This window comes from Cebus imitator, unplaced genomic scaffold (assembly GCF_001604975.1).
Source record: "Cebus imitator isolate Cc_AM_T3 unplaced genomic scaffold, Cebus_imitator-1.0 Scaffold103, whole genome shotgun sequence".
NCBI classification, from domain to species: Eukaryota; Metazoa; Chordata; class Mammalia; order Primates; family Cebidae; genus Cebus; species Cebus imitator.
Genome location: NW_016107418.1, coordinates 2,579,065 through 2,607,062, shown reverse-complemented (window position 1 = coordinate 2,607,062; position 27,998 = coordinate 2,579,065). Strand labels below are relative to the sequence as shown.

The following is a 27,998-nucleotide window of genomic DNA, read 5'->3' as shown; positions in this document are numbered from 1 at the left end:
TTAGAAAATGAAATCAATCTATTTTTTTCTAAAGATAAATGATATATTCTGTCACACAGAAGAATGTTCAAGAGGATATCCACCAACACATTCACACTGGTTATCTCTGGGTGACGCGTTCAAGTGTTCCCTATTTTATTCTTGTTGCCTTTGGTGTTGTCTTTCTACGGTGAACATGCATTGCTTCTGGAAGGAAAAACAAGAAAGTCAAATATAGCAACCATACAATCAGAATGTGGCAGGCCATCTTTTTCAGCTCTCTGATTCGGCATCAACTTTCTAAGTCTGACTAAGATTAACGTGAACTGCCTTTGAGGTAACCTTCTAGTGTGTTTTGAGTACGTATAAGCTAAATTCCTCTCCTCAACTATTTATCTTCAGGGAATAAATCATTGAATTTTCAAAATATGAATATTTCCACTCTTCATTATTTATGCCAATGGAGGGGAATACTGACACTAGTATCCAAAACATCAGAGAATTGAAACAATCATGTATACATGTATATTACATTATTCTTTGTGAGGCTCTGCACATGATACTTTTGGCAGATATGCTTTCTGAATTACATTTTTATTTGGCTAATATTAAAATTACTCCATGCTCCCACATATGGGCTGGCAAATGATGGGAGGAGGCTATGGTAAGAGAAATAGGTGTAGAATTTAAAATTCATTGTATATAATCTATGAGCTGTACGCTGGGCAGGCAAATGTATAAAGACTATGGTGAAAATACAAACCAATTTTAAGCACAGACAGACCTAAAACAGGGCTACAAAAGCCTGAAAAACGGAATGTAACTTGTGCCATGTCTGATGCAATGCAGATGTAAAGTAGTAAAATAAAACTCCTGGATTCTAAATAGTCTACTCTAGTACTTATTCTCAAAACCCAGCTTTTTATAATCAGAAGACACTCTTTTAAGAGCAGCTGCATCTGAAATCATAGCCAGCAAAATACTTCAGAAGAAATATGAAACACTCATCTCTTCGGGTTAAGGAAGAGGGCCTGTCAGATGGACCTGATATCTCTCCATCTAACACATAGCAAGGGGCTTGCAAACAAGATTTGTAAATATGACTTACTGTAAACTATGCACATTGAACCTTTCCCAACACTGTAAGAATTTAGATCATTTAAAGAAGATTTGGATATATTATTCATAACTTAAAGATTCTTTTCAGGCCCTCAAAAACCTAGTAACTTTCTTATTGGTTAAGATTTGTATAATACCACTCACTGCACATGAACTACTCCCCCACCCCAGCCTTGTAGGGAAGCATATTTTTTTTTTTTGAGACTGCTCTGTTGAAGCAGTCTGTTGCTCTGCTGCCCAGGCTGGAGTATACTGGCATGATCTTGGCTCACTGCAACCTCTGCCACCCAGGTTCAAGTGATTCTCCTGCCCCAGCCTCTGTAGAAGCTGAGATTACAGGCATGCACCACCATGCCTGGCTAATTTTATATTTTTAGTAGAGATTGAGTTTCACCATGTTGGCCAAGCTGGTCTCAAACTCTTGACCTCAGGTGATCTGCCTGTCTCAGCCTCCCGAAGTGCTGGGATTACAGGCATGAGCCACTGTGCCCAGCCTGGGAAGCATAATTTCTGAACTTACACAACCACACAACATTCTGATCATCAGCTATCTTGGAGAGAGTAAGTTTTCCACACTTTTTACACCAATTATTTTCCCCTCCCATCTGTTTCTGACAATGGAGTTCTCAGGCTTCTCCTATCCTAAACTCCATCATCACCACCAGTCCCTGGTCCCGGTTCTTCTTCAAATCCTGATTCTGCTTTCAAAGGTCAAAAGAACCCATTCAGATGAGAAGAATCGTCCTCAGACTGGGAGGATAAAAGACCCAAGCAAGCCTGGACAGAACTGGGAGCTAGCAAGAGGAGGTAAAGGCTGGGCACATTCATGCATTAATACTTTTCATGTGATCACACACACATCTGTGGTTCTTGGTATTAGTGGATGCTGGAATTGTGGACTTTGTGGTAGAATGCCAATTGTTCAATCTAGCCTTGGAGGAAAGGAGATAGGTTTAGTTGGAACTAGGCAAGGAGTCAGGGCCTGGGCTTACATTGCTGACCGGCTCCAGGCCTCAGATGCTTCTGGAAACAATTCCAAATACATTCTCTTGGGTCATCAATTTCCTAACCAAGTTAGTCATTCTTGCCTATGAAGCCCAACTGTTCATCTTTTCATTCCCATACTCTTTGTTCAATAAACATTTATTGTTTTCTATTATTTCCATACAGTAATGTTAAGACATAGCCCCTGACTTCAGGAGTTTATGGGAGCAAAGAAACAGACATGCAAATAGTGCAACCAAGGGTTAAATATTATGTTGAAGTAGGTATAAGCTTCTTAAGTTTCATCTGACATCTCCACTCCATGAACTCCCCTGCTCCTGTTATCACCCAGCCCCTGAACACACTACACTCACTTCTGTCTTCCTCTTCACTAACCCCTCCCACTATGCCCCTTGGAACTTGTATTTTTTTCCTTTGCCACGGTTATCTGTTCACTTCTTAGCCCACAGTGAAACCTATCTTTCCTATAAATAACACCTTCCTTAAAAGTTTGTCCAGCGATGCCTACTTTTCCTGTCACTCTCCCTGGCTCTCTGGGCAAGGACAGTGTCAACAAAGCCTCCTGTTGCCCACTACTTTGCTCAACCGTCTACATCACCACTCACTACATCTTCACTGAAGTGGATGCCAACTGCTTTCCACTACCCTTTCTCAACTTTTGCAGGCATGAGGATTCAACCCAACCCATAGGAACTTTTCAACTCAGCATGCTTTAACATTTCTTCCAACCAACCTCAGCTCTTGCCTGGCAGTATTCATTCACCTGCTTCTCACCTGTTTCACAGAAGGGAGTTTCTGTGTTCAAAAACAACGCATTCAACAAATATTTGTGCCAGGGAGTAGGCATTCAACGGTAGACAAATCATAGTCCCCACCCTCAAGGAGCTTGAAGTCCAGAGAAGTAAGCAAGTAAAAGGGCTGTCAATAGAAAGAGATGTTAGGGGCCGGGCGCGGTGGCTCACGCCTGTAATCCCAGCACTTTGGGAGGCCGAGGCGGGTGGATCACGAGGTCAAGAGATCGAGGCCATCCTGGTCAACATGGTGAAACTCCGTCTCTACTAAAAATACAAAAAATCAGCTGGGCATGGTGGCACGTGCCTGTAATCCCAGCTACTCAGGAGGCTGAGGCAGGAGAATTGCCTGAACCCAGGAGGCGGAGGCTGCGGTGAGCCGAGATGGCGCCATTGCACTCCAGCCTGGGTAACAAGAGCGAAACGAAAGCAGGTGCTGTGGTTAAGGGGCATCATTGTTCTCTTTTCTTCTCCCTTCCTCTGTTTTTCTGACCCCTTGTACCATACAGTCACCTGGAATCCCTGCCCTGCTACTCTTCATGATGTCTGCTTTGTGATCCCTCTTTGCCTGGCCTAGTGCCACTCAGAATTACTGCATAAAACTGAAACTGTGTTGATCTAGCCTGTTACAAATTGAAGTTACTCATCCTCCCTTATATCCTCATGTTTCTAAGCAGTTCTTTTCATTCTTCTTGCTCATCTGCTAATATATTCTCCGTGGTGATTTGTCAACTTCCTGCTCTTAGAAAGATACTACCAGTCCCTCTCTCCCCATCATTATTAAGAGTGGTGATCAGAATTCAGTTCCTTTCCACAACACTCCTCCTCCACAGTTCAGGACTTTTACTTCACCATGTTTTCCACCTTGTCTCATTTCTTTTATATATTTTCTTTTTCTTTTCTTTTTTTTGAGATGGAGTCTTGCTGTGTTGCCCAAGCTGAAATTCAGTGGCGTGATTTTGGCTGACTGCAACCTCCACCTCCCAGGTTCAAGCGATTCTCCTGTCTCACTCGCCCCAAGTAGCTGGGATTACAGGCATGTGCCACCATGCCTGGCTACTTTTTTGTATGTTTTAGTAGAGATGGAGTTTCACCATGTTGGCCAGCCTGGTCTTGAACTCTTGACCTCAGGTGATGTGCCTGCCTCAGCCTCCCAAAGTGCTGGCATTACAGGTGTGAGCCTCTGCACCCGACCTGTCTCCAGTTTTTAACAGCTGCATCTCTGCCCTTGATTGCCCCTCACACCTGGGCATCTGAGAAGTCATTATCTCAATCATTCCTGCTTGCTGTTTCTCCTCCCTGCTGTCTTCATTCACTTTTGCCCCTTCACCAATCCTTTCTAACATCTGCCTAACCAACTTTGTTCAGTCATGCATGTGAAACAAAAACAAAACCCAACTTTCATTCAAACCGAAATCCTATTTCTATTTTTTGAAATGGACAACTTTCTGAAAGGAATGACCTATAAAATTTAGCTGCCTTCATTTTCCTACTATAAATTCCTCATTCCTAACAATCTGGTTTAGATTGTTAAATTGCTCACCAGAAGATTTTTTGCCAAACCCCACTGATTTTCCCATAATCACATCTGACATCACTGGTCATTCCCTATCTCCACATTGTATCTTCCATAGCTCCGAGACATTTTCAGACCTCTCTTCTCTATGCCTCTTCATGCCTCTTCTAGCTTCTCCAAATTTCTAGAGACACTCACTACACGTTAGATCTTAAAGCCCTTCTGAGTACCTGCCTAAAGTATGGAAGGCACTATGCTGTGGAGACAAGGCAGCTTTTAAGAGGGGTCTAACCAAGCAGGCCAGGTAATAGGGTTTGGGTGCCCAGGGCCAAGTTAGGCAAATAACAGAAAATAGCAAAGGGTATGTATAATTTCAGATCGTCAGAGGGCACTAAAATTTAAGTCAGAAGATCCAAATTCAAGATGACAAGATGAAGTACAGGAATAGCGCCCAAACAGAACACAGCCGAGGTAACAAATGTGGAAAGAGCTAGAGAGGGAGGAGGGTTTTTGCCAGATATGAATGAAGCTGAACTTGTCCTCAGTTTACCTATCTAGGTCACCAGACTGACTTAAGAGTAAAATCAAAGAAGACTACAAAAAGTAAAACAAAATAGGATGCTTGTTCTCATATATGCCTAGTGTTTTCTGTGAAATGTGCATAATGATAGTATCTGCCTCACAGGATTAATTGAAACAATATATGCAAAGAACTAAACCCTGGGCCTGACACGTAACAAATGTTAGCTATCATTATTAATATTCTATCCTCTAAGCTATTTAACATAAGGCTTAAGCAAATAGAATTAAATCATTCCAGTATCAAATCTAATTTACTTATGTATTTAGCATACTCAAAAGTACCCCGTATTAGTTAATACTGTAACAACCCATTTAAAATAGGATGTAAACTTGGGTGTAAGACTCAAAATAAGGCAATTTTCTCCTTGCTGGTCCACTAAAACAACTTACTTCACATTGATCATCAAAAGCCCATTTTCAGGGCTTTATAATCCCTTTTTCGCTACTTTTGAACTACTTTCTAACCTCTCAATACATTCTTGCCCTTTTGATTCTAAGATGGCACAGCCTTTAAAGCAGGCTCCCAGTCTACCGACTGTCTTTTGAATTCTAGTTATTTCTTAGGTTCATCCCTGCTTTTTCCTTCCTTTCAAAGCCTTTCCATTATGTGACATTACTTTAGCATACAATTAGTGGCTTAAATGGTATTCTGGTTCCTACTTTCTCCTAATCTCAGTCTATCCTTCATGCTGCTACCAGAATTTTTTTTTTTTAAATGCCAAATGTTTGTGAAACGACCTCCATTATCTCCTATTGTCTATAAGAAAAAGCCCCAAACCTCAGCATACCATACACGGCCCTTCATTTTGGCCCCAACCTGTCCCTCCAACCTCATCTTATTTTGCTCCACCTGCTCACCCAGAGCTCCACCACAGGGAAATCTCCATTACTCAAGATAACAACATGACTTTTTCACAAATCTCTTGTCTTTCCACATTCCTCTTCCGTGAATGTTGTTTTCTCTTGATCCCAGCTATTTTCTGGTTCAGCTCCTTTCTCTATCAAGCATTTATCACACGGCATTTTATTATTTTATTTTATTTTATTAGTATTATTTGAGACAGAGTCTTGCTGTGTCACCCAGGCTGAAGCGCAGCGGCACCAACTCTGCTCACTGCAACCTCTACCTCTCAGGTTCAAGCGATTCTCCCGCCTCAGTCTCCTGAGTAGGTGGGACTATAGGCATGCACCACAACGTCTAGCTAAATTTTTTTTTTTTGTTATCTTTAGTAGAGATGGGGTTTTGCCATGTTGGCCAGGCTGGTCTTGAACTCCTGACCTCAGATGATCTGCCTGCCTTGGACTCCCAAAGTGCAGGGATTACAGGCATGAGCCACTGTACCCGGCCCACACAGCATTTTAAGTATCTGTTTACATGTCTATTCCCCCAGGAAAATATAAGCATCTCAGGTACAGGTAAATGCCCTTTTCTCGTTTCCTAGCTTCAGAATCTAGTACCAAGCAAATGCTCAATACATATTCATTGAACTGTGGGCAATCAGCAAATGTTAAAATTATTTTTAAAAAAAAGATTCGCAGTTTTACAATTTCTCATTAGTTGTAATTGACTAAAAGAAAAAAGATGCAAATGAAACACTCCAACTCAAATCTCAGGATTAAACATGGCTATTTTGAAGGACCAGAAGACAACTAAAGGACCGCAGGGCAGAAAACTTACCATCCGGAACGTCGAAGTTGTATGACCATGGCAGTGGATATACAGCCTTATCATTTCCGTCTCTCAAATCCTTCGATGGCTTTTTATAGACAAAGCCTCATCCTTAATCTTGCCTACAAAGGCTGCATAAAAAACTTGTAGCTAGGTTCCATGATACATGCCTGTAGTTCCAGCTACTCTGGAGGCTGCAGCAGAATTGCTTGGGCAACATAGCTAAGCCCCATCATTATTCAAAACAAACAAAAACAACAAAAACCACTTGCTTCCATCTACTTACAACCTCATCTCACAGTACTCTGCACTTTCTGGACTTAGGCTGACCTAGGTCTTCTTTCCAATTCCGTTTTTGCACAAGCAGATCTGCCCGTAATGTTGTTTTAAATACCCTACTACCCCACACTAGTTTGCTCTTATCCTTTGGCTATCAGTCCAAAGATTCCTTAAGATGTCTCCATCCTGTGGTAGCAGACCATAAAGCCGTTTTACTACATTTTATTTAGACAACAATACAGTATAGCGTTATGACCATAGATTCTAGACTCAGGCTGGGTCCTTAGGCATATTTAACCCCTTCATGTCTTGCTTTCTTCACCTGTAAATTGTACTCGTAAGGTTATTGAAAAGATTAAAGGAGATAAAGCATGTAAGCACTTAGAACTGTGTTGATATGCAGTTCAAAGAGCCCAACATACGTCAGTCATGATCATATTTACTCAATTTGTAGTCACTATCCTTCCTTCCCTCCCTTCCAGCCCCCGGAGTACCTCTGCTCCTCTATCCCAGAGGCCACGCCAGCCTGGTCCTTTTTTGTATTCCTAGCCTAACCACAAAGTTGTGAACATAGCAGGCCTTCAATATTATGTTTTTAAAAAAATGACAAAAGCCTTGTGTCCCACTTTTGCTTTATTAGCCGAACGATCTCAAGCAAATCACTCAAATCACCTAGGCCTCGTTTATCCTTCTGTGAGATGTAATAGCTACCTCAGAGAGGTCTGTGTTAAATAAGGCGATGTACCTACAAAAGCACATTGCACATCTTAAAATGCCGTACAACCGGTAGATGTTTATTAATAAACCGGAGTCCGTGTCTTCCCTCCCCTCAGGCACGTCTCGTCCCGACCCCGCTCTCCCCGCAGCCCACACCCTTACTGCGCCCTTGGCCCGCGGTCCCTCGGGATTGCAAGCGTGGGAGCCTCGGCCCCGGGCAGCTCCCTCCGGCTTCCCGCGCCCTCCTTCCTTCCTCGCCCGGACGGACGCACTTCCGGCGGATGTGGGGGGGCAGCCCCTGGAAACGGAAGTGAGCGGCGGGGTCGACTGACGGTAACGGGGCACAGAGGCTTTTAGCAGAGCTGCCGAAGATGGTGAGTGAGTACCCGGGCGGCCAGCGTTCCACGCGGGCTCGGGATCGTGGCTCGGCAGAAACAGGCAGTCGCCTCCCAGCCCGTCCCCGGGTGGCGGCGGCGGCGACGGCGGCGACCTGGGGATGAGGCCGGCCTCGGGAGCCATAATCTGTCGAGTCACGGGGTTTGGGTGGGTCATGGCTGTCGCCGGGTCCCGGCTCCGGCACTGGTCCCACGAGCAGCGGTTCGGCTTCATCCTGCTCCTCTTAGCTCGGTTTACTCCCTTCCACCGTTTACACCCCAGCAGGCCCAGACGTCCTCCACTTACTTGGTGCAGACGTGGAAACTACAACCCCGAAAGTGCAGCGTTCTGTGGGGTGGCGCCGCCGACCCTTTCCTTGAGGCGTAACCTCTGGGAGTCCAGAGTGCCCAGACTCCTCATCTCCTCCAGTCCCCGCCCTTGTAACTGTCTGGTAACCAACCCACAACTATAGGTCGCATTTGTGTAACGCAACTTTGCTCTACAAACGTTTTTGAGAGCTTGTAGTGTGCTAGGTGTTAGAGGGGGATAAAGTCAGACCGTTGCTGTTCCCCGTTTGTCAGTATTGTTAGTACATCTCCTCTCTCCCTCTATCTTCACCCCCTCTCTTCCTCCCGCCCTCTCCTCTCTACCGCTTTCTCTTTCTCTTTCTTTTTAACTTAAAAGTTGTGATATTTGAGAAGAATCCTGAGCCACCATTGCTACAGACTCTGATACAGGTACTGTTGGTAGGCCATCCATCCAAATCTAGAAAGCTTCTGTTGGTAAATACTGCTAATCATTGCTAAAAAAAAAAAAAAAGTTTTATGGACACTCGCAAATGTTTTTGTAGATTTGCCTTTCTCGGCTACTTCCTTTATTAGAAACATTAAGTTCTGATCCTGATATTTTGCAGAAGGAAATTGGAAAAAATGAGGATAACAGAATCTAGAAGTCAGAATTCACTTTTTCCTTGTGCACTGAAACCTTCCGTCACTTTACAATAAAGCCGTCCTGAAGGAGGAGAATGTTGATATAGGGAAGTAATAGAAGATACATTTGGAAAGAACTATCACACAGCTCTACCAAAGGTCCCCAACCTTTAGTGATTCAACAGTTTTCTGACTTTATGATGGTGTGAAATCCATACATAGTCAGTAGATGCCGCACTTGAGTACCCACACAGCCATCCTGTTTCCTTCAGTACAGTATTCAATAAATTACAATAAATTCAATACTTTTTAATAAAGTAGGCTTTGTATTAGATGATTTTGCCCCACTGTAGGCTAGTGTAAGTGTTCTGAGCACGTTTAAGGTAGGCTAGACTAAGACCTGTTATTTAGTAGGTTAGGTGTGTTAAATACATTTTTGACTTTTGACATTTTCAATTAAAGATGGGTTTATTGGGAAGCAACCCCATCATAAGTCAAGGAGCATTTGTAGTCCTGGTAGGAGTTCAGCTCCTTGGTGCAGATGAGTAAACAAGGCCAGAGAGGCTGGTGCTTTGCTGCAGTCACGAAGTAGGTTAGTGACAGTCCACGCTGAAGTCCAGATTCTTTTCCTCATCCACCATGACGACTTATATGTAGGGGAGTTGGAACCTGTTATGCAGGTTCTTTAGGTCCAGGCTAAGGACTCTGAACTTTATGCTTCAGACATTGATGAACCAACAAAGATTTTATAGCAGTTTTGTTGGAGGAGTTTCATGCTTGAGGAAAACCTTGATATGCAGAACTGGAAAATGGGTGAGTCTAAGGCAGCAAGATCCAGTAGAATGCTGTGGAAGTTATCCATGCCTGAGAGGCTGGGCTAGGATGGTATAGTGAAGAAACCCTGGAAAGGATAAAATATCTGACCAAATCAAATATACAAACGAATTAAGAAATCAGTGAAAAAGCTGACTTCTCAGAATATTTTCTCCTGCAATATAAAATTTGATAGGAAACTACCTGTAGCTGTTTTACGTTTTTCTGCAGAATCACAGGGGTATTGGACTTGAGCAACGAGTAATTTAAAATTAGCATCTTAGGCCATGCACGGTGGCTTACACGTGTAATTCCAGCACTTTGGGGGCGCTGAGGCAGGAGGATCACTTGAGCACAAGAGTTTGAGACCAGCCTGGCCAGTGTAATTGAGACTTTATCTCCACAAAAAATTTTTAAAAATTAGCCAGGTGTGGTGTTGCACACCTGTGGTCCCAGCCACTCGAGAGACTGAGGTGGGAGGATTGCCTGAGCCCAGGAGGTTTAGGCTACAGTTAGCTGTGATTGCTCCACTGCATTCTAGCCGGGATGACAGAACAAGACCCTACCTGAAAAAGTAAATAAATAAATAAATAAATAAAGTTAGCATCTCGTTCTTTACTTGTTGAAACACAATGTTTTATTTGCTTGTTTAATATATTTTCATAAGATGAAGCCCTGGGAGATATACATGTATATTCAGTATCTAGCAGAGTACCTGACACGAAATAGATGGCTAATAAATATCTGGTGATTGCGCATTTCACAGTATAAACGTGTACGGTAATAATACACCAATACCAAAGGCACTGTCTTTTTTGTCGTATACTATCCTGATTAAGTATACATAGTTTTTATAGGTAGTGCCATCTTCATTTAGAAACCAAACACTTTCTGAAATTCCCTTTTTTTCCCAGCTCCTGTGACAATTATTTAGCCATCCTGTCTATTCTTATCCCATTTCTTTGTTGTTCTTCCTTGTACTCAAGGAATGGATTCCTGAGGATGCTGTCCTCAACTTTTTTATTCTGTATTAAACATTCTAACCTAAGGGAAAGGTTTTTCCAGTAAAAACAAATTCAATCATGCCATAACCTTTCAGAGGCTGTCGGTTTTGGAATACCCAAATTTCTTGGCATGTAAGACGTTTCACTTTTGTATTTCTCCAGCCTTTACTTCTGCCTCACTGAAAACATGTATTTAGCCAGTCATCTCAAACTACCTGCAGCTTGTTCATTTATCTTTTCATGCCTTTTTCATGTGATTTTTTTCCTGGAATGCCTTTCAAGCTGACAGCATTCAGATATCAGCTCAAGAATCCTTCCCACTCTCAAATTTGGTATTTTCATTGTACCATATATGTCTCTATCATATCATAATGTTTAAGGCTTGCTGTAATTGTCTTGTCTGTGGACTCTTTGAGGGGATATTATTTTCCCGTCTCCTACTTAAACAATATTTTGACATAGCTGGTTGGCGTGTGTGTTTAAATTTTTTTTCTATTTAATAATGTTTTTTATTTGTGTTGTAGAATGCCAGAGGACTTGGATCTGAGCTAAAGGACAGTATTCCAGTTACAGAACTTTCAGCAAGTGGACCTTTTGAAAGTCATGATCTTCTTCGGAAGGGGTATATGGGGGAATTATGACTTTGATTTTGTTATAATGTTTCTGTGAATTATTTTTCACAATATTCTTTACCTAACCTTCTTTACATATTTTGATAGGCTATAAATGTATATTTAGTTTGGCAGATGGCAAGTAATATATGTTGCATGGGGTGCAGAGGGGAAGGGGCTTAAATGTTTTCTGTAGTGGAAGAGGTGTCTCATCAGAGGAGTGCAATCCCAACGTAGGGCATCCTCCTAGGCAGTGGTGTCCTTTAGCATGATTTGGTAGGATTCTTCTTATTTATTTATTTGCTACTGATAAGTTAGCCATTTTCCTCCTTGTCTTAACTATTAAAGTAATTTGCTTTTCTTTGGGAGGCACTAGAACTTAGCAGTTGAGAGATTAAACTCTGGACTCAGTCAGCCTGCGTTTGGACGCTGGCTCTGTTATTTACTAGATGTGTGCCTTTGGACAAATCACATAATTAACGTCCCAGTGTCTTTATCTATAAAATAGGGCCAATAATAGTCTATATCTTACTTTGAGGTATAAACGAGTTAATACCTGAAAAATGTTTTAAATAGTACCTGACATTAGAAGCACTCAAAAAGTATGGACTGCAGTTTTTTTTTTTCTGTTCTGACTTTAACATGCAGTTATGCCATGTTGACGATTTCTTTTATGTTTCTGTGTGTTTAGGTCTCAGTTTCTGGTCCTAGACCATTCTCTTTGCAGATTACTTTTCTGCTTAGTAAAATAAAGATAATACCTTTCCCCTATAAACAAATTATTGTTTTGAATTTTTGAATTTTACATCTAATTTTAAAGTATTCTTATGATAATAGAATGGAATTTTAATGCTGAGTATAAATATAATCTCTCATTATAGACTTTCAATTTTGTAGTAAAAAAATGCAGCATTTGGCCTGTGGAATTGGAGCTATAATTTGATTTGTATAACCAAATTAATTGGCTAGGCAGTAACTAAGGTCTGAAGATGTTTTTTTCCCCTCACATGAAATGTTCCTCCTTCTTCCTGATTGGACTGGGGCAGGACAATTTTCAAAACCCACTTCTTGAATAATGTTTTGTAAAAAGACAATATTTAATAAACAATTATTGCAGGGTTTCTAAGGGTTTTTTTTAGCTTTAAAACCCTAGTTTGGAAAATAAAATCATCATCTTTATACAGCTGGAGTGATAAAGACCAGTAGCCTGGTTCTAGTTGTGCCTTACCTAACGTACTTTATACATAATAAGTGTTCAATAAATGCTAAACTTATTGTTCAACGTGTTTATTAAAAAGATATATTAAATAATGAATGTGTTAGACCTGAAGGGAATAGGCTTAGATATTTTATGTAGTGCAAGAAGTACCTCATCAGAGTAATAGCAATAAACATACATTCATTCAATTTCTTCTAGAAAAGATTTTGGCAAGTTTTCCCTAGTGATTGAAGTCTTGACCACCAGCGTCTGTAATAGATACATTCTTAAATTATCATGTAGTACTCTTTTTTGTTTTCCTTTTGGTGTATGAGTCCATGAATTTTTAACACATATATCAATTCCTATAACCGTCATCACAATCAAGGTACAGTAACTGTCACCCCAAAAAACACTCTCATGCCCATTATGGATATGATTTGAGCTGTAGGTATTGAGTGATATTTAATCTCATTTAAATGTTGTTTTTTTTTTTAATTTCCTTTCAGTTTTTCTTGTGTGAAAAATGAACTTTTGCCTAGTCATCCTCTTGAATTATCAGAAAAAAATGTAAGTATGCTATTGTGTCCTTTTTTTTTTATCTTCTCATAGATACATTTTAGTAATATTGGTTTCATTTTATTAAAACAATTTTGGTACTGAGGATTTGACCATGAGGAATATGATGCCTTATTTTCAACCTTCTTGTAGGGTAGACTTACAAATTATACTGCTCCTCTAAAGCTCCCTTTCCATGCATCCTGCCCTGCCTTTTAAATGCACATCTCCAAAGGGTGATCTACTTCTCCATCTTCTCACAAGAATGTTCTTTTCTGATAGTGCTGCTGCTTTTTTATTTTTCCTGCCATTTTTGCTGTTGACTTCCAAGTTCATATCTCTAGTTTTAACCTGCTTCTCAAGTCCTGCATCTCCAAGTTACTATAGGACCTAGCCACTAGACACAGTAGATACTTCGATGAATATGACATAATCCCCATCTTTAAATAACTTAAAATTTAATAAGGAAGACAAGTAGTGGGTAGGACGAGCCTTCATAAAGTGCTAGAGAAGACCAAGAATGGGACAGCCGTCTATGCTTAGGGCTTTTTTGAAAGGCTTTCTGGAGGAGGAGGGACCTTTGAACAGTTTTAGACGGGTATTTACCAAGTAAATAGGTGGGAAAAGTTTACTCCTAAAGAGAGGATAGCACGTATTCATGTCCAAAAGACAACTTAAAGGATTCTTAAGTAGACATTTAGAGGAAGAAGAAAAAAGTTTCTGACTACTTGAGGAAGATGATGCAGTCACTAGGTAACAGAAAACTGATCTGTGGGGTATTTTTTTTTTTTTTTTTTGCTTTCTAATAAGAGGATAGATCCACCTATAAGAAAGAGTAGAAGAAATAATGTGATTATGAAATTGAAGTTCAAATAACATGAGAAAAATTAAAAAGTTCCTAGTCAATTTAAGTGAATTCAGGCTTTATGTGCAGAAGTTGACAACCCAGAGTGTACTTAAAAGCATGTGAGTATGATTATAAAAGCGTAGTTGATCATCGTTGAGAACTAATGGGAGAAATGAAATTTGCTTGTAGATGGATACATATTCCACTTTTGTATAAAGAATCTAACTAAAAAATAAGATCGCTGTGGCAACATTGATCCCTGAAACCATTTCTTGGGTGGACTATTGAGTGAGCTATGAGCGTTTAATAAAGTAAGCAATGATCATCAGTATCTGAATGAACTCAGCAAATTAATTTTAGTTCACTATTGTACTAAATTGTCGAATGGGTCAGTCAAGGGATCAAATTATCTGACCAGGGATGAGATTTGAGGATTGTATGGTAGATTATGAACCGAGTGAAGGAAGTGTATATGTATATGAGTAAAGTATATGAGTAAAGGTAAAGTATATGAGGTTGATAACTGTACCCAGAGAACAGTGATTCAGGAATAGTCAATTTGGAGGGAATATTTTGATAGGGCTTTTGACCACTATCCACATCTTAGGTCGTCAGATGGACACATAGAAAGGCTGTTTTTCAAGGACTTGTGTGTAACCAAGGAAAGAATGTATATTAGGCTTTTGGAAAAAAAACATTGAGAAGGATAGTTCATTCTGGTGAATACTTGAACTTTGTCATGATGACAAAATAGACCAAAACTTTAAGAAAAACATTTATAGAGGTGAGTGTGAAGCTCTGCGTTTGGATTTGAAAAATGAATTCTACACCTTTGGGCAGGGTAAAGTGACTTGCTGTGTAAAACTTGACTGTTTTAATTGACTGCTCAATATAAGCCAGCAGATTACGTTAGTTACTAAAAAGAAAGGTTAGTGCAGTCTTGAGCTTTGTTAGATAGGGCTCAAATCAAGGGAGATTATTTTATTTTCCTGTGTATTAGTCTGGCTATTAGATTTGGAATACTGCTTTAGTTCTAAGCAATATATATTAAGAGAAACCGACAAATCTCAGTGAGACTGGCTGGAACTGTGAAGAATCTAAAAACTTCAGAGATCTTTTGAGACTTGACTTAAATCTACTGTGTGTCCTCTTTAATCACTTAGCCAGCTAATGGCAGTCTCTTTCTCTGACATTTATTGTCTACTATAAATCCTTTAGCATGGATTGTGTAGTTGAACTATGTGGATACTCCACGTTCCTAAGTAAACTTGGGGCATATTGTTTAATTTTCTTTAAGCCTTAGTTTTCTCATCTGGAGTTAGTAATAGCCCATCCTTGGCACATAGCAAGGATGTGACTAGATAGCTGGATAGCACTCCAGCCATATAGCAAGACTCTTCTCTTAAAATTATATTATCATGAGGATAGGTCAATATTTAAAGCACACCCTTCCCTTCAGATCATATACCCATAATAAAATACTGCAGGTTTTCCCTAAGGACCATCTGTCAAAATTTGCTGTGTCACCTCTAGTAGCTCTGCATGATTGGGAGCTTCAGTGGTGTTAGTGATGGAAGATGACCAACATCATTTGTACCGGTGGTTCTCAACTAGGGGAGGATCATCCCCCTGCCCCCTGCGAGGGAACAGTTGGCAGAGTCTGAGGACATTTTAGGTTGTCACAAGTGGTGCAGTGGAGGGTGGGAGAGATGTAATACTGGCATCTATTGGGTAGAGGCCAGGGATGCTGTTAAACATCCTACAGTTCACAGGACAGCCCACCACAGTGAAGAATTAATCTGGCCCAAGAAATCAGTAGTGCCGAGGGTTAAGAAACCCTGATCTATATGTAATGTCTTCCAAACTGGCTTATAATCTTCTCCAAGGTAGACTGTTGAGTTTTGTTGTATTGTGTATTGCCACGGTGCCTAATTTTGCACGTGGTTGCTAACGTACATGTTGATTGATAATTACAGTTTTAATATCACATTACAAGATGGCTATATTCATCAAAATGTACATAAAGTTACGTTTACTTTTGGGTGTGTTGGGCACACCTGTAGTCCCAGCTGCATGGGAGGCTGAGGCAGAGGATTGCTTGAGCCCAGTAATTTGAAGCTGTAGTGCTCTATGATTGTGCCTTTGAATAACCACTGCACTCCAGCCACACAGCAAGCCTCTTCTCTTAAAATAAAATTATATTATCATGAGGATAGGTCAATATTTAAAGCACACCCTTCCCTTCAGATCATATACCTGTAATAAAATACTGCAGGTTTTCCCTAAGGACCATCTGTCAAAATTTGCTGTGTCAAGCTAAAGTAATTAAAAACCATTTTGATAGATACCTTACTTTAAAACTTCATAGTCATATCCCAAGTTAGTGCTAACCAATAGATTTTTGATCAAAATGACCCTTTTTATTACTATTAGAAGACAATTTATCAAGAGAGTAGTATATAATAAAAAATGACAAGAAATGACTTTACCTCATTATAATCACCTTAGCGCAGACGAATCTTGGTTGTTTGCGTATCACATTCACTATCCTTAGGAGTCACTTTTGGAAACGGTGTTTTAGCATCCATGAGTTAAGTTGATTCATTTTGCCTAAAATACATTAAGTTATGATCAAAGTTCCTTGAATATAATATAGGTGCTTAGTAAAAGTATGATTCCAGGAAAAAAAATTGCTGATTAGTGCCTAATACAAATTGAATAAACTTTTGAGAGCTTGTTTTTCCCCTGAGGCAAGTACCAAAAGTAAGTGGAGTTTATATATTACAGTTTAATTAACAGGGTGATTTTGTGGTCGGATTATTTCTTTTGCTGAATCCTTTGAAATATATACCTTCATACTTAGAAAGTAACTATTTAATGTCAGTGTATGTGACATTTTCTGGATCTCAGATTATACCTTTTCTTTGCTAGTTTTGTGGTACTTTTAATCAAAAGCATTAAAATACAATTATGCCTTATAAACCTACTTTTGAAATAGGAGACATATTCCTTAATTTACTACTTTTGTAAATTTGGAATTTAGGTAGTAATTTTACACTGGTCAAAGTACACCTGCATACCAAATAAAATATAGACATATGTAATCTAAAATTTATCAGAAAAAATTAGAAAAGTACTTAGTTTTAATATCAGGTATGGATATTAAAATTCTTCATCTAATTGTTGTGTAACATATATGCCACTGCTAACTGTTTTGAAAGCAGAGTATTCAGTGTAATGTTTAAAATTACATTTTCTTTTGTAGTTCCAGCTCAACCAAGATAAAATGAATTTTTCCACTCTGAGAAACATTCAGGGTCTGTTTGCTCCACTAAAATTACAGATGGAATTCAAGGCAGTGCAGCAGGTGAGTTGATGGATCTCTTACATATGTGTTGATATCATTTGTGAGGACTCTTCTGTCTAACATCTATTTATACCTTATTTCCCTTACATCCTGTTCTACTTCCCTCCCCCTTTTTAGGATATTGCCTTGATTTCTACTTCATAGAGGGAAAAAAGAAGTCATTAAATAGAATACTTCAAATGACAGGCTCAGTGTCTGAAAACTTACCTGCATTTGCTTTCATGTTTTTCTGGTTTTTTTTTTTCATGAATTACATTGAATTTGAGATCCCTCAAAGAATATCCAAGTAGCAGTGTCAAGTATACAATCTGTATATGGTCAGATATACCTGTTGCTAAGGAATAAGCACTTGAAAAATGCCCTTTCAATTATGTAGGAACCGCCCTCTTACCTATGCTTTGGATTCTATCCTGTTACACTGCTTCAGGAAAATCCCTTTATCAGTGATCCCATCTAAAGCTGATAATTTCAACCTCTCTCTCTACATGCTCTGTCTCAGCAGTAGCATTTACACGTATCTGAACCTCCACTGTCTTTTAAAACAAAAAAATTGTATCAATTTAAAATTCCTTTATAGTAACTTGTCTCTCATTGAGTGTGCTTTTGCGAAGGGAGCTTCCTGAAAAGTTGTCTACACTTGCTTTCTATACTCCTTTCCCTCATATTTATTTAACCCACTATTTCTGTCTCCCATGACACCAATGAAACTGCTCCTGAACAAAGTGGACATTTTTACCTTCATTTTACTTGATCTCCCTGTAGTGTTTGACACTAATGGCTTCTTCATTCTTCCTTTGGCTTTTATTTAATTTACTTTGTATTTATTTTTTTGAGACAGGGTATCTCATTCTGTTATCTAGGTTGGAGTGCAGTGGTATCATAGCTCACTGCAGCCTCAAACTCCTGGGCTCAAGCAGTCTTTTTGCCTCAGCCTCCTGAGTAGCAGGGACTATAGTCACATGCTACCTCTCCGGGCTAGTTTAAAAAATTGTATCATTATTATTATTTGTAGAAACAGGCTCTTGTTATGTTGCCTAGGCTGGTCTTAAACCCTGGGCCTCAAGCTATTCTCCCACCTCCTTGGCTTTTAGAACACCACACTTTCCTGATGTCCTCCTTTCTGAATCCTTATTCTCAGGTGTCTCTGTGTAGGTTCTATTTGTTTTGTCTGTTTCCTAAAATGTCAGTTTTGTTAGTGCCCCATCTCTAGTTCTTTCCTCACCCTCTTTCCTACTTGTGACTTCAGTTACCAATTATATGTTAATGATTCCAACTGGTCATGGTGGCTCACACCTGTAGTCTCAGCACTTTGGGAGGTCAAGGCAGGTGGATCGCTCGAACTCAGGAGTTCAAGACCAGTCTGGGTAACATCGCTACAAAAATATAGAATTTGCCAGCAGTGGTGGTACACACCTATAGTCTCAACTATTCAGGAGGCTGAGGTGGGAGTATCATTTGAGCCCTGGAGTCGGAGGTTGCAGTGAGCTGAGATCGTGCCATTGCACTCTAGCCTGGGTGACAGAGACCCCGTCTCAAAAATTATAATATGTTGACTCCCAAGTTACAGTTCTCATGAGCTATAAACCTATAGGCTTTTCCAATTGGAAGTCCCACAGGCACCTCCAGTTTTACATGTACAAGTACAGAATAACTCATAATTATTCCCCACATATTCATTATCCCATATAAATAGGTTTCTGCCTAAGGCAGAAATTGGAGACTTAGCCTTGGTTATGTCACCTAGCACCCATCCTAACCCCTTCTTCTGCTCCCCCAAATCATTCATTCAGTTTATTACTTGATCTCCCCACCATTGCTACTACTTTGGGTCTTGCCCTGCCAGGCTTCATCTGGATTACTGCAGTACTGATCCCTGCCGCCCCTCCAATCCTTGTTAACATTCTAGTCAGAATAATCTCTGTAAAACACAGATTTGATTATGTCACTCCCCTCACTTTACCCTCAAAATAAAAATAAAACCTAACTCCTTAGTGTGGCTCTGTCCATGCATTGGCTTCTTGCTTCCCACCAGTCCATATCCTCTTAAACTACTTGCAGGTTCCTAATTCATTAGATTCTTTCACTGTTTGGCATTTGCACATTTTTCCTATTGGTGTGGATTCCTTTCGCTGACCTAACTGAATTGTGTCTTTTTCAATAAATTTGGGCCAGACGGGGTGGCTCACGCCTCTTATCCCAGCACTTTGGGAGGCCGAGGTAGGTGGATTATCTGAGATCAGGAGTTCGAGACCAGCCTGGCTAACATGGTGAAACCCTGTCTCTACTAATAATACAGATGAGTTGGGTGTGGTGTCACATGCCTGTAATCCCAGCTACTCAGGAGGCAGAGGCAGGAGAATCGCTTGAACCCCGGAGGCGGAGGTTGCCATGAGCCAAGATCGTACCATTGCACTCCAGCCTGGGCAACGAGAATGAAACTCTGTCTCCAAAAAAATTAAAAAATTAATTCTAATGCCATCAGTTGTATTTGGCTAAATCATTCTGGAAGCTACTTTTTTCTCCCAAAGATAAAGCTCTTAAAAAGCATGGTTTTAAGTCAGAGTAACCTAGGGCTGAATCTTGGCTCATCCATTTACTAGTCTTAAGAACTTAAGTTGGAGAACTTTCTGAACTTCAGATGTTTTATTTAATGTGAAATGGGGAGAACAGTAAGAGTAGCATAGGGTTATTCTGAAGATTAAATGAATCCCATGTTTGACACAAAATTATTACCTTCCCTATTTATTTTCCTGTTACTCAGATTTCAACTACAGAGTGCTGAAATTTTGAATTTAATTTTTTAATACTATTTAATCTAAATATCTTTCTCCAGAATTCTCTCTCTCTTTTTTTTCTTATCTCTATACTTTTGCGGTTTGGGTTTGTCAAGATGTTTAACAGCTGCCTGCTCCTCCCTGCTTTTGATGCATTCTTAGGACTATACCTCTGATCTAACTACCAGACCTCTTGCTGTCTGGTTTAATTTACGGGTTCCTATTTTTGTTTCTTCCTCTTCCTCCTCTTTTCTCCTACTTCCTATTTTTTTTTTTTTTTTTTTTGTACTTACCACCTTTTAAGATACTACACGCTTCAGTTTACTTAGATTCCATTTTTTAATTTTTGCTATTGTTGCGATTGCTGTGGGCATCTTTTTTAAGATTTGACAATCTACAGAAATTTTTTCACACTGTGAAGATTTTAAATATCTCTATAGGACATTCATAATCGAAAATAGTATATTTAGTCTGGATACCTTTTGTGGAGTGGGACTTGAACATAATCCTGCCCCCTTAGATTCTAAAGGTGTGATTATTTTTAAAATGCTACTTTCATTTAGTCAAAGACCACCTATTTTGTTAGTATCTAAAATTATTTGCATTAGCTGGGCTTGATGACATGGACCTGTAATCCCAGTTTTAGTGGGAGGACTAGAGCCCAGGAGTTTGAGACCAGCCTAGGCAACCTACTGAGCTGGACTTTCTTCAGGAATTTGATCATCCCACATTTACCAGGAAGGAGGCGTGATGTTAAGCTCTGGGATTTTGCATTTCATCACATAGTATGTGCTGTAGTTTTCCTGAGCAGAAGCAAAGCCTCAAAATACATGCACACCTCTTGGGATTATTAAGTGTAAATAAAAACTGTAATTTCAGTGTCTTTACAACTTAGTTTGTGTCTAAAATATGAACTAGTGTTTTTTCCCCTGATTAAATTGATCTTTTACTTGGTTTTGTGAATTTTCAAACAAAGAATAAAGAACATGAAATTATATATTCTGTCATTTTCCCCTGAGTTTTTTCTAATCTCGTCCCTTCATACTTTTCCCCAAAGGTTCAGCGTCTTCCATTTCTTCCGAGCTCAAATCTTTCACTGGATATTTTGAGAGGTAATGATGAGACTATTGGATTTGAGGATATTCTCAATGGTAAGTGTCATTCAGCACCTTTTTATGGAGGCATTGTAATTTAAAAGGCAAACAGCTGCAAACAGAATAGGCAAAATTCTTGTCCTCATGGAACTTATAGCCAATTGGATTCACTTGTGTTTATTCATTACATTAAGATACATTTTTTTTTTTTTTTTTTTTTTTTTGAGACGGAGTCTTGCTCTGTCGCCGGGCTAGAGTGCAGTGGCACAATCTCGGCTTACTGCAACCTCCGCCTCCTGAGTTCAAGTGATTCTTCCGCCTCAGCCTCCCAAGTAGCTGGGACCACAGGCGCGTGCCACCATGCCCAGCTAATTTTGTATTTTTAGTAGAGACGCGGTTTCACTGTGCTGGCCAGGATGGTCTTGATCGCTTGACCTTGTGATCTGCCCACCTCGGCCTCCCAAAGCGCTGGGATTACAGGCGTGGATAAAATTTAATGGTAGTTCTTTAACTGTTTTTAAAAGTGAGGATTGGCCCGGTGTAGTGGCTCACATGTAATCCCAGCACTTTGGGAGGCTGAGGTGGGCAGATCACCTCAGGTCAGGTGTTCAAGACCAGCCTGGCCAACACGGTAAAACCCCGTCTCTACTAAAAATATAAAAATTAGCTGGGTGTGGTGGTGGGCACCTGTAATCCCAGCTATTTGGGAGGCTTAGGCAGGAGGATCCCTTGAACCTGGGAGGTCGAGGTTGCAGCGATCATGTCACTGCTCTCTAGCCTGGGTGACAGAACAAGAATCCGTCTCAAAAGAAAAAAAAGTGAAGATTATGAAATTCTAAGAGTATATAGTCATTTTGGTCTAGTAATGGTGGTTATTCATGTCATGTCCTGAGCTTCAAGTGTAATGTGTCAGTCTGATATTCCTAGGTGACTTAAACAACGATAATTATTTCAGAATTCACAGTTTTGGGATGTGACTGGTGTTTTTGTTTGTTTAGTTTGATTTTGGGTTTTTTATGACAAGCATTGTAAACAACTGGAAGATAAATCTTTATTTAAGAAGTAGCCCCCCCAAAAGTAATTTTTGTACTTCTACAGGTGATAAATAGGAAAGAGGAATCTGTCTTTTTTTTTTTTTTTTTTTTTTTTTTTTTTGAGATGGAATCTTGCTCTGTCACCCAGGCTGGAGTGCAGCGGTGAGATCTAGGCTCACTGCAACCTTCGCCTCCTGGGTTCAAGCAATTCTCCTGCCTCAGCCTCCCAAGTAGCTGGGATTACAGGTGCCCACCACCACACACAGCCAATTTTTGTGTTTTCAGAAGAGATGGGGTTTCACCATGTTGGCTAGGCTGGTCTCCAACTTCTAACCTCATGATCTGCCCGCCTCGGCTTCCTGAAGTGCTGGGATTACAGGTGTGAGCCACTGTGCCCAGCTGAATCTGTTTTTAATAAAATTCCCTGAATAATTGTATTTATTTTTGAGATAAATGAATTTAAGTGAGAACAATACATGCAGCATCCTCTATTTTTTCTGGTCCTGAGGAAGATAAACAAATACAATCCTGTCCAATGCTGCCTCTGCTCATTATGCCCCAGCAGTGCAGGAGAAACAAAAATACCCAACAGGATTAAGTTTTATTAGTTTTGCTTGGCTGCTGATGTCCGGTAAGGAAATGCGGTGGACATAACAGAAGTCTAGTGAGCCTCCTTTGAGAATCTTCCCTGAGGGAACTTTTTGGATGCAGGAAAAGCTGGGATTCTTAAGCTTTTACATTGAACTTAGACCTTGTGTAAAACTACTGAGGTGATAGTTCAGGTCTTTATGTTTTTAACTTTTAGTTATAAAAACATTCATTTAAAAATCTGCTTCTGTAATTCTGTGTAAAGAAAGGGAGAGGGGACTTAGGAGCATTGATCTAGCCAGTCACATGTCATGTATCAGGAACTGGGCCCGGCTCTGAATATACAGCCTTGAACAAAACAGATATCTCTGCTTTCAAATAGGGGGGACAAACATTAAACACGTAAACACAAATATACAGTTTGGTAATTCTAGGAATAAAAAGGATGTTTTTGGGTTGGGAGGGCACATACCTCTGGGAAAAGGACACAGAAGTTGATTCCTGAAAGAAACATGAAATCATTGACCTCTAAGTAGAGGGAAGAATATTTCAGACAGAAGAGATCAGTATGTTCAGGGTTTATAACCTGAGAACAGCTGAAGAACTCTGAGCAGTTTGAGATCTTACTCTACTTTCAAGCTCACTTGTTAGCCTGCCATGAATTCGTGGATGCTGGCAGAAGACAAGAGAGTCCTAAAGAACAGTTTCTTACTCATAACAATAGCATAGCCAGAGTATTAGCATTTCTTTTGGTTCTGTTAGCACCACTTTCCGTGAGGCAGCTAAGAAGAGGGTAAGATGATGCATTGTACATTCAGTGTTCATTAGAGGAGGGGAACTCCAAGTTCAGGCCACCTCAGCCTTATAACTGGCAGTCAGTCTGCCTTTCTTGTGCTTTTTTGTCTTCTGAGGCTGAAACAGTTTGGAAAGATAGCCTAGAACAAAGGCAGTTAAGTGTCTCTGCTCCCAGCTTGCAGAATGGAGAGAACTATCTCCCAATACACATAGGAGCACTTTAAGAAGGCCCATATAGCTGGTGTGTTTTGAGCAAAGTAGGGAGTAGAATTAAGGTTGAGGTCAAAAAGCTAAGCAAGGAATAGATGAACCAGGGCCTACAGACCACAAAAAGAAGTTTGGAATTTCTTCAAAATGCAACAGAAAGCAGATGTAATGTGATGGAATTACATGTTTAAAAAGGCTACTAATTGGCCAGATGTCGTGGCTCACATCTATACTCCCAGCACTTTGGGAGGCAGAGGTGGGAGGATCACTTTAGCCTAGGAGTTTAAGACCAGCCTGGGCAAGATGAGACCCTGTCTCTGCAAACATTGTTTTAAAAATTAATTGGGCATAGTGATGTCCCAGCTACTCGGGAGGCTGAGGCAGGAGGATCACTTAAGCCCAGGAATTTGAGGCTGCAGTGAACAGTGATTATACCAGAGCACTCCAGCCTGGGCAACAGAGACTGTGTCTCAAAAAATAAAAAGCCACTTGCTATCTTGTGGGTATCTCTTAAAATTCATTTCTTGTGTCTCTCTAAGGTAGCTATTAGGAAAAAATCACCTGTTTAGGTACATATATATATATATATATATATATATGTATGTATATATATATATATATTTTTGAGACAGACTCTTGCTCTGTCACCTAGGCTGTAGTGCAGTGGCACGATCTTGGCTCACTGCAACCTCTGCCTCCCAGATTCAAGCAATTCTCCTGCCTCAGCCTCCCAAGTAGATGGGATTACAGGTGCCCACCACCATGCCCAGCTAAGTTTGTATTTTAGTAGAGACGGGGTTTCATTGTGTTGGCCAGGCTGGTCTCAAACTCCTGATCTCAGGTGATCCACCCACCTCTGCCTTCCGTAGTGCTGGGATTACAGGCGTGATGTAATCACGTGCCTGGCCAAGTAGATGATTTTTGTCACAAGACCACTGCGTTTGGGGTAGTTTTATTCTTGTGGGAACTGTGATTTTATAATATATTGATAACTTATGGCTTCACCTTGGGGACCTGAATTAGCTGTTCTTTTCTGCTTTGAATAGTTTACCCTCATTTTTCAGATCCCAACCTAAATGTTACTTGAGAGAGTCTTGTGTTGACTACTGTTAGTCTATTCTTGCATTGCTATAAAGAAACACCTGAAGTTGGGTAATTTATAAAGAAAATTTATTTTGGCTTATGGTTCCTCAGACTGTACAGGAAGCATGGTGCTGGTATCTGCTTCTGGTGAGGGCCTCAGGAAGCTTACAGTCCTGGCAGAAGACGAAGGGGGAGCCAGTCAGAGGGAGCAAGAGAGTGAGGGGGGAGCTGCCACACAGTTTTAACCAACCAGAACTTGTGTGAACTCAGAGCAAGAACTCACTTATCCAGGGGGGTGGTGCTAAACCATTCACGAGGTATTCAACCCCATAATCCAGTTACCTCCCCACAGGACCCACCTTCAACACTGGGAATCACATTTCAACATGAGATTTGGAAGGGACAAACGTCCAAACCATATCAACTACCTAATCTAAAGTAGTCCCCGCTCTGTCACCCTACCTTATATTAATTATTTGCATAACACTTATCTGATATTTTTCTTATTATTTGTCCAACTTAAATATACATGTCATGAGAGCTGGAGATTTTTTCTTGTTAACTATTGTGTTTCCAGTACCTGATAGGGTGCTTGATTATAGTGTTTAAAGGTCTTGTTGACCGCATTCTCACCACCTTTGACACAAAACAGTCTTAAGTCTATAATGAGAGAGTAGCTTGTTAATCTAAATGCTGTTTAAAGACTGACAGTATTGGAGATGACATTTTTGCCTGCCTGCTTATCAGCAAAGTACTTAGCCAAGTTAATTCTGTACATTTTACAAGACTAGGAAAGATGTATATGGACACTAGTAAAATCAAATAGACTTTTTCTTAATGCTGGAAGGGGACTTTCATGTTCTCTTCTCCCCTAACTGGAAGATGAGTAAATGGAAGCTCACAGAGGCTCAGTCCTCACTCAGTCTCATGGCGAGCCTGTGGTACAACAGATGCAGGACTCACAGTCTGCCACCAGTGCCTTACTTATATGATATGCTGTCTTTTGGTGCAAGTGATTTATTTAATTTATTTATTATTATTTTTTGGATACAGAGTTTTGCTCATCGCCCAGGCTGGAGTGCAGTGGCATGATTTCGGCTCACTGCAACCTCTGCCTCCCAGGTTAAAGCAATTCTCCTTCGGCCTCCTGAATAGCTGGGATTACAGGCATGTGCCACCATGCCCAGCTGTAATTTATTTAATAAATGCATTTTATTAAAAGAAAAAAGCTTTAAAAAGCAGGATGTGGAAGAAACCTTAGGTACATAAATGAGTGTATTCTCCCATCCAAGTACTAACCAGGCCCAACCCTGTTTAGCTTCCGAGATCAGACGAGATCGGGCGCGTTCAGGGTGGTATGGCCATAGACATAAATGAATATATTCTTTGTGCAAAAATTTGCAATATTACCATTGAAACTCAAGATTTTCTGTAATGACTCTCAATCCCATTTTTCTCCTCATTCCCTAGTTACCTGCTGTTTTAGTTTAGTCTGTCCTTCTAGACTTTGTTCTACATGTCTTTCTACAAATACTAACATGTGTAGTCAAAAAATATTTGGCATTGCCTTTTTTTTTTTAAAGTTTAGGTTTTGAATGCCTTTTATATACATAGCATTGTATTAATCTTCAATCTCTTAGGAGGTCCAGTGAGGAAATATCCACATTGGTTTTACTGAACTGTTCCTCTTGGTAGCCATCATTATGTGCAGGGTTATTCATTCCTACAAAGTGATTTTACAATTTAGTTCATTAGGTGTTTATTCTGTTTCTCGTCCTATGTTGATGAATAGAGGACAAAGAAAAAGGCTCTGCCTTTAGGAAGCTTACTGTTGATATTAACTTTAAAAGTTCTTTTAGGTATATAATCACAGTTAAAATAAGGCTTTTATATGACTCATCTGTAAACACAAAAGTGACGATTTTTAAAAGTTTCTTTCTTTAGAATTCTGACTTATGTTTGTTGTATACAACAGGTCAGATTATGATACAGATAAGACGTTTTTGTGAATTAAGAGATTGTTTCCAGTCATGTGGGAAGCCACTAGAAAACTTAACTTTGGAAAAAGAAAACTTTTTCAATCTGTTTTTTCTTTTTAAATCCACTATTTTGAGATATTATTGACATACAATAGAGTATACATATTTTTAAGTGTACAGTTCTATGAGTTTTAATAAATATACAGAAAGGTCCCCTAAATAAAGGAGTAGAATGGTTTCATCACCTCAAAATTTCCCTTGTTCCCTTTGCAGTCAGTCACCTGCCCCAGCCCCAGGCAATAATCACTGGTTTGTTTTCTGTAGCTTTAGGTTAGTTTTAACTGTTCTGGATTTTCATGTAGGCGGAGTCATTGAATTTATCTCTTTTTTGAGAGTCTTTAAAGTGTTTGATTTTGTTTGCTTTCAGATCCATCACAAAGCGAAGTCATGGGAGAGCCACACTTGATGGTGGAATATAAACTCGGTTTACTGTAGTAGTGTGCTGTTCATGGAAGCTGACGGCTGCATCTTGTTTAGAGTCATCTTTTTATTGTAATTTGATGTACATGACATTAAAAGTACTGACATCTGCGAAGTTCTGCTCAAGTAGTATCAGTGATTATTTAAAAGTTTGGGAGTCTTTGGTTTACAGCCATGTGACAATTAAAAGCACTAAAGGGAGATCATGTTAAAGCTCTTAATTTGTATTAAAACAATACTCTGTGTCTTCAAAAGAAATTGTTGCTTATGAAAATTATAAAATGACCTACAGGTTTCAATTCAACCTGTTTTCTGTAAACTTTTGAAAAAGCATTATAAGCATTTGAGTCTGTAAACTTTATAGTAGCATCTTTCAGAATAAACATTTTTAATTGATTTCAGTAGCAACACTTCAAATTGAGTACACTATGAGATATATCATTATCGTCCATTAACACTCATAAGAATAATATTTACTGTATCAGTGCTATCTTAGGATTATAGTTATACTTTGATTCTTTGACGTTGAAAAGTAGAAGTTCCAAAGTTTTGATGTTGGTCTGGTCTTTAAGTGAAAAAGCAACCAGTAAATGTAAGTTAAACTT

The 27,998-nt window shown here is 39.8% G+C and overlaps 2 protein-coding genes across 3 annotated transcripts; one reads left to right on the top strand and one right to left on the bottom strand.

The window, feature by feature from the left end:
- On the bottom strand, positions 1-8,429 carry LOC119472513 (nck-associated protein 5-like). 2 transcript variants are annotated; one of them, XM_037741685.1, is made up of 2 exons: positions 7,814-8,429; positions 1-186 (listed from the first exon to the last, which is right to left on the bottom strand). In XM_037741685.1, the coding sequence occupies exons 1-2, from the start codon at positions 8,264-8,266 to the stop codon at positions 136-138; spliced, it is 504 nt and encodes a 167-aa protein (XP_037597613.1). In that variant the 5' UTR covers positions 8,267-8,429; the 3' UTR covers positions 1-135. The 2 variants fall into 2 exon arrangements, with proteins under 2 accessions (XP_037597613.1, XP_037597614.1); XM_037741686.1 differs by having other exon boundaries at positions 7,820-8,404.
- Positions 7,852-27,785, top strand: LOC108310454 (proteasome maturation protein). Its single transcript, XM_017537493.2, has 6 exons — positions 7,852-8,031; positions 11,303-11,400; positions 13,097-13,157; positions 17,258-17,359; positions 21,191-21,284; positions 27,341-27,785. The coding sequence occupies exons 1-6, from the start codon at positions 8,029-8,031 to the stop codon at positions 27,406-27,408; spliced, it is 426 nt and encodes a 141-aa protein (XP_017392982.1). The 5' UTR covers positions 7,852-8,028; the 3' UTR covers positions 27,409-27,785.
- The last annotated feature ends 213 nt before the right edge of the window (positions 27,786-27,998 follow it).